This window comes from Macaca mulatta, chromosome 4, assembly GCF_049350105.2.
Source record: "Macaca mulatta isolate MMU2019108-1 chromosome 4, T2T-MMU8v2.0, whole genome shotgun sequence".
Classification (NCBI taxonomy): Eukaryota; Metazoa; Chordata; class Mammalia; order Primates; family Cercopithecidae; genus Macaca; species Macaca mulatta.
Window position 1 is genome coordinate 115379716 of NC_133409.1, and position 14193 is coordinate 115393908.

At 37.5% G+C, this 14193-nt stretch overlaps 1 protein-coding gene across 2 annotated transcripts in view; it reads right to left on the bottom strand.

Annotated features, from left to right (window-relative positions):
* Window positions 1-14193, bottom strand: part of COL19A1 (collagen type XIX alpha 1 chain) — a 331016-nt gene that overhangs the window by 38102 nt on the left and 278721 nt on the right. For both annotated transcript variants that reach the window (XM_015136650.3, XM_015136652.3), the window contains exons 35-41: window positions 14134-14187; window positions 12693-12746; window positions 10095-10139; window positions 7999-8049; window positions 7854-7898; window positions 7408-7434; window positions 4072-4125 (exon numbers count right to left, since the gene is read on the bottom strand). In XM_015136650.3, coding sequence (XP_014992136.3) covers window positions 4072-4125; window positions 7408-7434; window positions 7854-7898; window positions 7999-8049; window positions 10095-10139; window positions 12693-12746; window positions 14134-14187 — 330 coding nt within the window. The remainder of the gene's footprint in view (window positions 1-4071; window positions 4126-7407; window positions 7435-7853; window positions 7899-7998; window positions 8050-10094; window positions 10140-12692; window positions 12747-14133; window positions 14188-14193) is intronic.

The window sequence follows — 14193 nt, forward strand, 5'->3', positions numbered from 1 at the left end:
TAGTTCTCATTTGGCCAATTAGAAGATCCTTTGAACTGCTCTGAACAACAGAGTGACTCAACTTCTTTTAAGAGCCGATGTGATATTTTAGATAAAGCTGACAATGCTAAAAATACTAACGACTATATATATGGGATAATAAAATGGCAATTTCATTGGGCAGAAACTGAATTTAAAAAACTTCATAACTTTACTCAGGGACATAAAAGGCTTGATTTAATGAAGAGATATGCTTTGTTCTTGGAGAGCAAGACAATGTTGTAAAGGTGTCATTGCTAACTAAACTAATTTATAAATTTAATGCAATTCTTACAAAATTGCAGTTTGATCAAATGATACTAAAGTTTACTTGGGATAATAACTTGAGAGGATAAAAAAATTAAAAATGAATAATAAAGAGATACTAGTAATATCAACATTTAAACATATAATAAATAAAGCTATAATGGAATATTGGCATAAGATTAAGTAGCATATCAATATACTATAACAGAAATATCAGAAACAGACTAGCATTTATAACAGGATTTTATTTAACAAATAGTTCTAATAATTGGATAATTTCTTTGAAAAAAGTTTGATTCTTCTCTTTATATTATATCCCATATGAATTCCACATAGATTTATATAAAATTAAAATAATATAAACTATAAAAGAGTTCAAAGAATATATTAGTGACACTCTGATCTTGGTTGAAAATAAAAGTAAAAGTCATTTTGTGCATAAAAGCAAAACAAGAAATCATAAAGAAAAATAGTGTTAGATTTGACTACATTAAGGTTATATTTACAATAAGATTCAACATAAAAATGAAAGGCAAAGACCAACTAGGATGAAAACTCCAACACATAAGATAGAAGTAATGTCTTTAAGATATGAAGCATAACCATCCTCAAAAAGAAAAAAATAACTAATAGAAAAATTGGGTAAAGGACATAAACAGGCAATACACATCAATTTCCCTCTGTTCCTTTTGAATTATGAAATTTTCATTTTTAAAATTAATATATTAGAACTTTTCATTCAATGAAATAGTTGCATGCCTCACGCCTCTCATTCCTTAACCACTATCGTCGAACAAACTTGCCTCTTATTTTCATAGTTACACCTGGCACTTTGTCAATAAAAATATTTTTTGCCCATCCATAATCTCAATTTCATGCGTTCCAACTTTGGACCACCATTCCACATTATTCTAACTCACTCTTTGAGTACCTTGAACCCCTAAACCCTAATCCATTGATGGTACACATTTGTTATCTTTCACTCCCTGGATGGCCTCTCCCTCTTTTTTTGCCTAGTTAAAATACCATGGTTACTTGTTATAATCAATCCCTTGTGCATGCCAATAAGCCAATAAGGGTCTTGTCCCATTATTCCTTCCAGTACTCATCTGTCAAAAGCAGAACATTGTTTAAATCCAACTCCCCTCCTATTCTGTGTCTTTACCTGAATGTCTGAACATGGCTGGAAAAGCACATGTAGTCCTGTGTTTTTTTTTTTTTTTGAGGTGGAGTCTCGCTCTGTTGCCCAGGCTAGAGTGCGATGGCAAGATCTTGGCTCACTGCAACCTCTGCCTCCTGGGTTCAAACAATTCTCCTGCCTCAGTTTCCTGAGTAGCCAGGATTACAGGTGCCTGCCACGATGCTTGGCTAATTTTTGGTAGAGATGGGGTTTCACCATGTTGGCCAGGCTGGTCTTGAACTCCTGACCTCAGGTGATCTGCCCGCCTGGCCTCCCAGAGTGCTGGGATTACAGGCGTGAGCCACTGTGCCCTGCCAGCACACGTAGTCTTGTTGAGAAGTCTCACTTCTGTTCATGACCATGAACCTCAAGAGGGTCCTTAGAGCTGAGCACTAATCACACTTCTGAGGTCCCTGAACCCTCTCTCTTTCCTAGAGGACCTTCTCCCTAAATCCCCAACCTCTTTCCCTACTTTGCTCTTGGATAATGGTCTTGCTTCCTCTTTATCTTAGAAAATTTGAGCAATCAGAAAACAACTTTTGTAGACTCCATCCAATACATCTTCCCACCTGTCAGCCTCTGCCCCATACTCTGCTTTCTCCCCTTTCACTGTAGATAAACTATTCTCTCTGAAGCCAAACCCTCCATATATGCACTAGGTCCCCTCCCCTCTAGGCTACTTAAAGACATTGGTTGCGCACTCTCTCCTCTCTCTCCAGCATCATCATCCCCATCTTCCCCTCTACTGAGTCATTCCTTTAGCATATAAGCAGTCTGATATTTCTATTATCTTCAAAATCTATCTGATAAAATGGTGACCCTACTTCCTCTAGTAGCCTCTGGCCTATTTATTTGCTAGCCTTTGTAGCAAAACTCTGTGAGCATTATTTATACTGACTTGCTGTCTCTATTTTCTTTCCTTGTTCTCTCTTAAATCCATTCAAGTCCACAGTTGCTCCTACAATATAGTGAAATAATAATTTCTCTGGTCAAGGTCATCCATGACCTCTACATTGCTAAATCCAATGTTCAATACTTGACCTTTCTACCTGGCCCCATCCCCATTCTACTTGACCTATCTGCAGTATTTGAGACAGGTGATCACTCCTTTGCCCTTGATTCATTATTCTCTCTTGGATTATAGGATACCAAGTTTTTCTCCTACCTCCCTGGTTACTTCTTAGTCTTCCTTGCTCCTTCCTCCTTTTCTTCTTGATCTCCTAATACTGGAGGGCCTCGGGGCTCAATCCTTGACTCTTTTCTCTTTCTAAAAACTCTATTGTCATTCCCTTGGTAATCTTATCTAGTCTTCCGGCTTTATGACAGCATCTCTATGCTTAGAACAGCCAAATTTATATCTCCACTTAGACTTCTTTTCCACACTCCATACTTTTATATCATACTGCCTACTCAATACCTTCACTTTGCTGTCTAACGGATATCTCCAAATTTGGTCTCATGCACAAAATTAAACTCCTGATAATTCCACCCCTTCAAAATAGGCCTTGCTCATAGCTGTCCTCATTTCAGACGATGTCCGCCCTATTTTGCAAACTGCTCAGGTCATAAAACTGAGGGTCCTCTTTGACTCCTCTTCATTCTGTAATAATCCAATCAATCTGAAAATCCCATCAGTGCTACCTTCAAAATATATCCATATTGAGGCATTCTCACTGTCTCCACTGTTTCTTCTCTGATCTGAGCCAACATCAACTGGCACCTGGATTACTGGATATCTTTTAACTGGCTTCCCTACTTCTACTCTTGCACACCCTCTGGCTGCAAGTTCCCTCATGCCACTACTCAGAAATCACTGATGACTGCATTTTACACAGAGTGAAAGATAAAGGCCTTGTAATGACTGTTAACCTTTTTATTAGTGTGTCTCAAACTTCCTGCGGTAAAAGAGCAATCTCTTATTTATTTTCTAATATATCATGAACAAAGATAATTCTACCATCACATGCTTGCCAGACATTTTAGACTAATTACTGGACATGTTTTTAGGTGCTTACTCTCGGTCTCTGTACTAACCTTGCCACCGAACCCATAACAAAGGGTCTGCAGACTGGCACTGGTTCTCCACTGGCTGTACATTGAGTAGCACTGCTCTACACGAGGAGTCCACTTCTCACCTCCACCCCCGCTGCTCTGACCTCATCTTCTACGACTATCCCCTCACTCCCTCCCCTGGTCTCTTTGGATACACATCAGGAAATCTTATGTCTCGGGCTCTTTAGACCTGCTGTTTCCTCTTCCTGGAACATTATTCTTCCAGACTGGAGGGGACTTGGCTTTCCCTCTCACTTCCTTCAGGTCTTTGCTCAGATACTGCCCTCCTACCCCCTCAGCACTCCTGATCCTCCTTAACCCAATCTACTTTTTGTTTTTTTCCATAGCCCCAACAATAAGATGTAATTTTAAAATGTTTATTCTTTTAGTTTCTATATCCTTTTGCTAGAATGTAAGTCCCATGAGTACATACATTTTTGTCTGTTTTGTTCCTTTATATATTCCTAACCTAAAACAGTTTTTGGCACATTAGGTGCTCAGTAAACAATTTTGAATGTTGAATAAATGAACACATTTCTAACTTCTGTGCTTACCTTTACACCTGGAAATCCTTCTAATCCTGGCAACCCCATTGCACCAGGCTCTCCCTGTTAAATATGAACATAAGAAATGCAGGAGCAATAATCAAAATGTTTTTAAGCATTGGTTTCCAAAGCAAAGATATTTTTTGCTTAACCTTCCCACCCCAAACATTGATGTGTAATTTAGCAAGGAAATGATATGCCCTGTTTTTAAGCAACGTATTACTGCATTTGGTGTTTGAAAATAGTTTGAGAGTGAAAGCTATTCTCCGGAGAGGTATATTTTCTGATTAATCATTTTTATTCTGATTGAGAATCTAATCAGAATGAATCCCTCTGCTCAGTGATAACTCCAATTTCAATAAGAACTAGAATGAAAGATGGGGCTTTAATAAAGTTTGCCAATTTGTGAGCTACCTGGTGCTGCTAGATTTTCAGAGAATAAGAATAAACTGTTTAAGAGTAGATGAAGATGGAACACTCAAAGCAGTGTTTATCATCTTTAAGTAATCTCTGCAGCTGGACAAGAATTGTGAATGCTTAAGAAGTTGACCCCAGGATCATTATCTCCAATAACACTAAAAGTTATTGCTCAAGTTGATGAGTCACTGGAAGGGGGTAGATTAGTGTTTTCTATTTTAAAAAATCTTTACATGTTCTAGTGTATGATCCCAGGCTAACTGGAGCCTGTAGACCCTCAAGGAACACATTGGGAGAAACTGTGGTGAAAGAAGTTGCTAACTTTTAACAAAAAAAGCATTAGGGAAGGAGTGTTCAATATTTTGGCTTCCCTGGGCCACAATGGAAGAAAAATAATTGTCTTCCAATAAAATACACTAACACTAATGATAGCTGATGAGCTAAAGTAATCACAAAAAAAATCTCCTAATGTTTTAAGAAAGTTTACAAATTTGTGTTGGGCCATATTCAAAGCTTTCCTGAGCTGCATGCAGCCCACGGGCCATGGGTTGGACAAGCTTGCACTAGGGCTTTAAGTTAAAAAAGAGATAAAGTGGGGAGTTGTTTGATGCCTTCTTGTTAATAAACTAATGTTCACTGCAAATATTTTCTTAGGACACTGGATGCTTTAGACATAATCACGAAGAAACAGAAGCTTTCAAATTGTATTCTATGTAAGTGTATTTTCACATACAAATTCTAATCTGCTTCAAAAATATTACCAAGGATATAACTTCATTATTATTTACAACATTGCCCTTATTACAGAATATTTAATGAGTGAGCATATGAATTGATATGCTTTCTACGTTTCAGAAATCTTTTAAAATGCCCCCTAATATATAACTTCATAATTGGTTAAAAAAAAAAGTTCAGATTCTGTTCTGCATAAAGTTCTGTAGAAGAGTCCCTAGGTTGCTGACAAAGGAAACACACTCTTTGATTCTCTTTGTTTACATTCTCAACAGTCCTTAAGACAGAGAAGGTGCTCAATCAATCAATAATTGCTTGAAAGTAGCTAATAATTAAATATTTAATTAAAGATCACTTATAAACTGAATACTAAAGGAATGAAATGGAGCATCTCAGAAGATAACAAATTCAATTAAGGGTAATATTCCTCTAGAAAGGTTTATGGAGAAGATTAGAAATAGTGAGACAGATCTATTGTCATGGTATTTGAAGAATGTTGGAAGAGCAAATTTCCCACCTTAAAAAGACTTCTCAAGTTTTTGCTCTGTGATCTACAGTTCTATCATTCCTGGATTATTTCTCTGGCATGAACTATTATTTTTCCCTACAGGACAGATGGTGGGAGAAGGTGAGAGTTGCAGGATGGTGCTGACAGAGAACCCAAAAGAGTAACTTCAAAATTTTATCTAGGATAAGCCTGAATGTGTACACTAAACGTGTATTTAATTTCATGATTGCAGTTTTCTGTTTTTGTGCTTCACTCTCTTAATTCACATCTCTAAAAGCAAGGGAACACGCTTCCATCTGTTTTCTTTATCCTTTGTTGCAGCTAAGAAATTTGAAGACTAGTCTTCAAATTCTACTCAAATAGGTCTACATTTTTGTTGCCAGCCCCTTGTCAATGCCAGTAAATTTTAATTTATCCTTTATTATAATACTTAAAAAGTTCTTATCTTAATCTGCAGTTATTAATGCAAGAACTTCAAATAATGTTCCCAAAAAGTCAGTGAGAAGCCTAGGTACTCTTAAATGACTCAGAGAAGCTGTTTTGTGCATATGAGTATGAGAGGGAAAGACCAGGAGGACATTTTTTATCAACAAGATGTAAGAAAATTAAAATTAGAATGAAGCATATAGTTGGTTTCAGGTAAAGACAGGGTAGACAGAGTGCATGAATAGTAAAACAAAGGACACTCTGAATTACAGAATATGATCCTAACTAGTTGAAATAATGCTTTCAGGGGACAACAATTTGGCTTTTAATATATATTTCCTAATAATAAAATCAAACAGCTCTTTAATGCATCTCTTTAAAATATGTTTTTAGACATAAAAACATTGCTTGTTATGACTTGTCCCTTTGCTGATTTAAAATTTATTCATTGAGTTTTAACAAACTGTACTATAATGAAAAGGCTTTAAATTTTTTTCACATGGCAATGGAAAGTGGTTTGAACATTTATTTCAGCGTTAGGTACATTTGAGTTTCAAGTATATACCCAAAGGTTAAAAGATACACAAATGAAACATGAAGGATATGCTTGAAAAGGACATGACAGGAAAAAATGCCCAGCAATAAAAGGCATCTAATTGAATTTGGCAGAACTTTTACAGTGAGGCTCCATGGTTGAGAAAGATGCTGAGAACAATTATCGTCCTTTAGGCGGGGGAGGACATGATCTCCTTCCATGCTGAGCGTAACCTCCTGATACATTCCTCCTAATAAGCAGGTTTATGACAAAACACATCTCCTGCAGAATAATTGCCTAAGACATTTAAAGCAAATAAACAGTTCCTTCCTTTTTTGTTGGGGAGATAGCAGATATATTAAGGAATTTCTTTCCAGTAAGTATTTCTCTTCCACAATCTACTTAAAATTGAATCAATCATCAGAAGAGGGCTATTAGAAGAAAGTGTCCCATTTATCAGAGCTTTATATGTGTCTTCCTCCATCACAGGATGATTTTTAAAACATGCTGATGGGAGACAAACCTCAAGGGCAGGGACAACATCAGAACTAATGCATCTCAGAAATAGAGAACACATTGCTGGCATTCCTTTTGTGGCCTGCTTGTCACCACCACCATGTTAATTGATGAACACCTAAGAAGGCAGGCCATTTTGCCTGATGCTTTTCTTTCAAAATTTAACAAAGACCAATATTCTAAATGACACAAAACATGGGAACATTCATACCACTGGGCCAGGATCGCCTTTTGGGCCCTGTAAGAGAAACATGGAAAGTCATTTTTCAAATAATGACCAAAGCAAAGTTACAGAATAAGAAACACCATTGGCCAATCTGCTTTAATACATATACAAAAATTAGCAAGTTTTCCTTTAATTACAGTTTGAATTTGAAGAATAAGATGAAAAAATATAACTTGATGGAAATTTCATAAAAGTGATTGCTTGGACCTTGATTTAGTTCTTAGATTTGCAATGAAAAAAGTGACAGCACCATGAAAAATGCTATTTACATTTTCTCAGTTTCATTATAATTGGTTTTACTTATTTTCTTCTGCTGTAAAATTGGGCTATATTTGTAACATGAAGTTTTCAGTGAACTTAAGAGGTTTTTATTGTTTGTTTTTCATTGTGGTCGTTCAGCTAAAGTGTGTTTGATGATAAACTATACTTACAGGAGGACCGGGTGGCCCTGGGTAACTGGGAACATTCACACCTCCCTTCAAAAGAAAATGAAAAGAAAAGAAAAGGAGAAAGATGAGAAGAATTTATAGCAGTCTATAACTGGATTTTAAATAATTACAAATATAGTATAAATACCTTAATTTTATATAAACTGCTCATGCCATTTCCTTCATTAAATGGAATACCCTGAGGAAAGAGGTGAGATACAGAATTATTCTTGAAAGTTAGTACTTTGCATCTCTACATTTTATCATTTTACCAAATGATACTATTCCTATTCTATTTTTTACTTTTTTTCTCTTCTGTTTTACAAAGGGAGTTTAATACTCTAAGTAAAATAATACAACGTTTTAATTTTTAGCTTTTCCAAAGCAAATGCAGGGAAAGAAATGAAAAGGGAGTGTGAGCTACACCTGAAGCAGATAGACACTTTCAGTTGGGGTTTGATTAATGTTCAGGTTTGACAGATGAGACACTAATGCATTCGGAGGAAAATATTTGCTTATTAAAATTCAGTTTCTGAATTGCCAATTTAGACTAACTGTTTACAGCCTGCTGACCTGCAGGCTATAATGCCGTAGTGCTGATGAAGATGTGAATAGGGAACAATTTGGCTACTGAAAAGTAATTTTTTTCCACAGTCTCTTCATACCAAATAGAAAATTAAGGTAAATGAGGAGATGACGTTATCCACAATGCTGTGTGGATGTTTCTACAAAAATAAATTCTTTAGGACAAAAGAGAATAAGAACATCTTGAAAAAAATTGACATGTCCTAGAGTAACCAACACGTAAAGGAGAACTTATTCTATAGTTTAAAAAAATCATACATTTTAGCATTTAGGAAAAATTTGCATATGAAAATTTTAGTTAGGATCTTTTGTCTTTCCTTTTAAACATTTGTATAGAATCATAGTCAAATCTGTCTTTTCCTTTCTGCAGTTTTCACATATTAGTTGAAGAGTTGAAGAAGTCACTGTTTCATTGTTTCTGTATGATGGTGGCCAGTGGTGTTCTGTGAAGACAATTTGCATGCATCTTCCAAACACTAGTGATAGAAGAAAAACGCTCCATCCATTTATTACTTCATTATTTAACTCATTCATCTGACAGTGACTGAATGTCTACTATATTTTAGTGTGCTACGTCCTGAACAGACAAAGGATATTTTTATCTGAGATTTCCAAAGGAGGTTTCCCAGGGAAGAAAACATTTAATCAGTGTTTTGCAGGATGGATGGTTTTGGAGAATTCAGAGGGAAGACAAAGATATGTTAGGCGCATTATAAAATTATAGGTCCCTTTCATGAACTCATGTTATATTTGCTGTTCTGCCCACTGGGGAAGGAGTGAATTTTAGGATTTGAACCCTAAATACCTTCTGTCCTGCTTTCTGGTCAAGTGAAAAGGTCAGTAACACAGCTGACCAGATTTAGGAAACAAGTTCAGGAAATAGAGTGCTAATCTCTTCATTTACGTGTACAAAGCATGCAACTGCATACAGACTGATAATAATCCTCATTGTCTTCAGAAAGTCACGGTCAATTCTGCCCTTTCTATGGTGAGCTTGGTTTATTAAAATATTCCAGTGACGTGGGGTAGGAAAGGGTGTTTGGCGTGAATCTCAGCTCGGCTCGGCTGCGATTCGAGCGTGGCCCCACATGAGGGCAGACTTGCCACGGAGAGAGGCTCCTCTCCGCTCCACCGTTTCCCTGACGGAGAGTGCATCTGTCTCAATCACAATAATAAAAACATCGATGCCTCTTGTACTTTTTGTTCACTAGGAGCTACATAAATAGAGTCTCCTTGCATCTCAGACATCATGAATGGGAATGAACACATATAGCATAATATCAGATTTTCTACCAACTCGCATCAGCGGAAAGGATCTATTTTTCTGGCCCTTCTCTTTTCTGTGAATGAAGCACACTGAGATGAATGACTTTCCCAAGGGCCCCAAGGCAGGAACTGGAGAGTCGGAGCACAAACTCAGGTTCCTAAATCCAAGATGGGGAGACACGCAGTATGCAAATCTGAGCATTGCACATTGAGGCTGAACCAAAGGGGGAACAAACCAGGTCTCTTTAAAGCTACATTGGCTATCATTTGTATTTATACACAAAATTCAGAACACTTTTATCTTTGAAAACATCTAAATGTAGTCTTACCTCTGAGTTATAAAAGTCTTAACTAAACATATGAATTTTAAGTTTTAAGCCTAGAACAACTCACAGGTGGTCCAGGTGGTCCGGGTTTCCCGGGGGGTCCGTGGCTGCCCTGCAAGGGATATATAGACTAATATCAGCGGCGTAGACGTTTCTACCCCAGGTTTACAAACTACCTTCTGAAATTAATCACAGAGCCGTCTTCTGAAATCAATATGACTTGCCATGAGGTTTCAGCCTTGTAGTCTCATACAGCTGGGCTCTCTCCTTTACCAAGGAAATACATTTCTAGACCGCAGGACAGGTAAAGGCCTTTTCCCGTACCCATTCAGATTCTCACAGTGTGAGCTCTAGAAATGAAGCTTGTTTTTAGATGGAGCCAGACAACCCAGGTGCTTATGTCCTGGACTTCCAGTGTAGCTGGGGGAACTCTCCCAATGTGGAACTTTCCTACAAGCAGGCAGTGGGCTCTGGGATTGTGGCTCTGAGTCAGCCCTAACTTTGAGCCTCATTTCTACCACCTTCATCTTTTGGAAACCAGAGGGGACATGAACATAATTTGATGAAAGTGAAAAAATCACAACCTGTGTTGTGTCTGCAGAAGGGAAACTTCATCTCCATTTCCTACATTAATATCTGACTTTATGCCCTAGTCAGATACATCTCCCTGAACAGAAGCAACTGTGGTATGGCACTGTTTAAAGCAAATGGTCACTACAATATAAACAGTCTTAGTCTTACAGGAGAAGCAGACTGAAAATAGAATTTGTGAGAATGAATTCAAGTTGAAAGTTGAAAAATGTATTTCACTTTTATTTTTACAAACCATAGATGTTTATCGGTCCATAATAAGCAGAGCTACTGAAGTCCCTCTGGTGTCTCTCAGCAGTTCTTCCTATAACTCTGCTTTTCTCTTAAAATAGTAGCCTCATAAAATCTTTTAAGTCCCTCTGTAGCAGAGGAAATGGCAAGACATGGTTAATTAAAAAAGAATTCAGATAGAGTAAAATTTCTACTCACAATGTCCAAGAATTTTGAGGGATTTTAGTCCATTCCCACAAATGTAATCAAGGACTTCATTCCAATACCCTCCCAATTTTTGGTAACGAAACTATCATAAAATCTTTTGTTTGTATGTTTATCAATAAAAATAAACTGTAAAGTTCTTCTTGCACTGCTTCTGCCTGAGAATATATAACAAAGAACAAGCATATAGTTTCTTTTCTCAAACTGCTTTGATGGTGGCTATCTCTCTAAGACATGTCATATTCTGCTGACAACTGGCAGTGTCCTTCAAAGAATTATGTCATAGTTCTAATGAGTCAACAAACAAGGAAAAATATGTGCCTATTGAAAAGCCTTTCTTTCCGCCTCTGGCACCATTAAAAGTCATATATTCACTCTCATTTGTGCCCCAAAGCTCATCTCAGTGTGGGATTCCCATTAACTTCAAAGGCAAGTCTATGACTGAGTAATTTCCATAGAGAACAGAGAAAAAAGGCTGGTGGAGTTGGGCAAGCTCCTTGGGATAAAATCAGAAAAAAATGTGCGGAGACTATCTAGAATAAAGGCATTGTTTCCTTCAAAATGTGTTGAGATTCCTTTGCTCCTTGATGTCATTATGCTCCACGTTGGTCAGGGAACTTGTGTCCTGATGAGTGGGTGGAAGCTGCTTGAGTGGCTCATGTGGACTCGTGATTCTTATTTCCCCAATCTAAATAGCTAGGCTTATTCCACTTACTTGCTGGATCTGCCTGGACTAGGGCAATAGGGCCTGTTTAGATCCTAAATGGAGTAAACATGTGAAACTGTGTGGTGTCCTGTCTGAGACTCATCTATTGCTGGTCCTCCTTTCTGACTATGGCAACCCATCTGTCCAATAACTGATCTCCCCAGGAAACAAGCTATCCTGGCTCTTCAGTACATTTCCCCCATGACCGTCTAGAGACAGAACTTCTAGACCGTCTCTGCAAGCTCTTTGATTACTAGAATCTTGGTCCTGAGAGCCAGCCCGCTGTCTGGAGCTTTTGGAGGTGAGGCCTTTGGGAAGTGATTAGGTCATGAGGGTGGAGCCTTCATGAATAGGATTAGTGCCCTTATAAAGGAGGTCCAAGGGAGCTTGGTCACTCTTCTACTATGTGAGGACACAGCTATTAGGAGACATCTATGAACAAGAAGGCAGACTCTGTCAGATACCGATTCTGCCAGCACCTTGATCTTGGACTTCCCACACTCCAGAACTGAGAGAAATATGCATAAATGTTTGTTGTTTATAAGCCACTCTGTCTATGGTATTTTGTCATAGAAAACTGACTGCCCCTGTGGCTGGAACTCCCTGGTTCACACCACATTACTTGCATCCTTTCAGGAGGCTCCCCCACTCAATCCTTCCACATAGATGGTTGCCCAGGATCCTGAATCCAGCCTGAACTTTTGTTTTATGGTTCCAATGTTCTATTTATCTTTTATCCTAGGAAAATATCTCCCATGTTGAGAATAACCTTTGGACCGATGTTCTTCCAAGTCCACTACAAGAATAGCTACTCTCTGCCATCATTTCTACTTTCAGGCTTTGCTTGATTTTATGGCTCTCTCTGTGAAGAGTCTCATCTTGCTCCCACTCCAAGCCCCAGTTTGGATGGTAAGTGAGGCTTTTCCTTTGTACCTTTTCACCTTTTGCTCCTGTGGGACCAGGATGTCCAGTTCTTCCCAGTAAGCCCTGTAAAACATAAAACTAAGTTTGTTACAGAAACAACAATTAAATGGCTGAAGGGTATTGGAAGTTGGTTACTAAAACTTACACATTTTGAAGGTCATTTGATCCTAATTAAATAAGCCCTAGAAGCTTATATTTCTTCTGGCTGATACAGCAGCTGTATCCTGCTGATAAGCCCTTGGAAGGGTAAAATTTGTATTTGTGGTTGCTTTTTCACCTTGGTCAACCACATTTAATGACCTTAATTGGAACCTTTTGATACACTTAAAGTCTTGCTGTTTAAATGGCAATTTATATAACATTATGCCTTCCTAAATGAGCTATAGTTTTGGTAGGGATCAACATTTTAAATACTGCAAGGCGGCAGAATTAACAGTGTGCACATTGAGTTATATGATCTGCATTTTACCACTGAAAAATAAAATTTAATTTTAATCCTTTGGGAACAGAGTTAGCTATAATTTTCATGGTTTCTTTCACAACTCTTTGTCATCGTTTTTAATTTTAGTGAACAATTTAAAGCCAGGTTTGTTCTATATAACTGTGGTGAAAGCATAAATGACACAACTTTAATTATGGAAAATCCTTATTTCAGAACATTAAAAATATATAATTACATTCCTACTGGTGTGGTAAAGACTCTGTCGGCATAGGAACTCTAAGAAAGGATGAGGTGGAGAAGCTGAAGCATGTGCTGGGTTGCCAGATTTAGCAAATAAAAACACAATATTTGGGATGAACATATGCTAAACAATTATTTGTTTATCTGAAATTCAAATTTAACTGCATGCACTGTATTTTATCTGGCGACTCTAGAATTAAACTCTGTTTGAATGAGAGATTGGGTTTGGCAAGTATAAAGGAAAAGAGATTCTGTTCTAGGAAAACAAGACAGTGAAAGACACGAAGGCTTTGATGGTGTGTTTGAGGGTCAGTGAAAGCCTTGACTAAAATAGAGGGATTTTAATTTATACATAGGAATAACAATAAATGAAATCTAATAATCCTTAGCCCACTTTTTTTTCCTTTAGAAAATAAATTCTCAGTTTGTGCTGCCATTTGACTATCTCTTCTAAAGGTTAGTGCCAAAAAATTATAAATAAAAAATAGAATGCTCTTTTATATGCAATTTCTATTTCAAACAGACTAGCTTAATCGCAGACTGCTTTCTGGTCTGGTGGAATTCTGATACAAGCCCCCAGGACACTGAGCAGTCTTAAGTAATTACTAAATGAAAATCTGAGAGCTTGGATGAGGCTACTTTTCCAGGCAATAGCTGGACAATCTACATAGAGGCACAGAGAACAAAATGCAATGAAGAAAATTAATTCACCTTGCATCATCCCAGCAGGTATAAACTGTGAGTGCAATCATTTTAACAAATACTTACAGGGGGTCCAGTTGGGCCTGGAGCGCCTGGAATGCCTGGAATCCCTTGAAGACCCTGGAA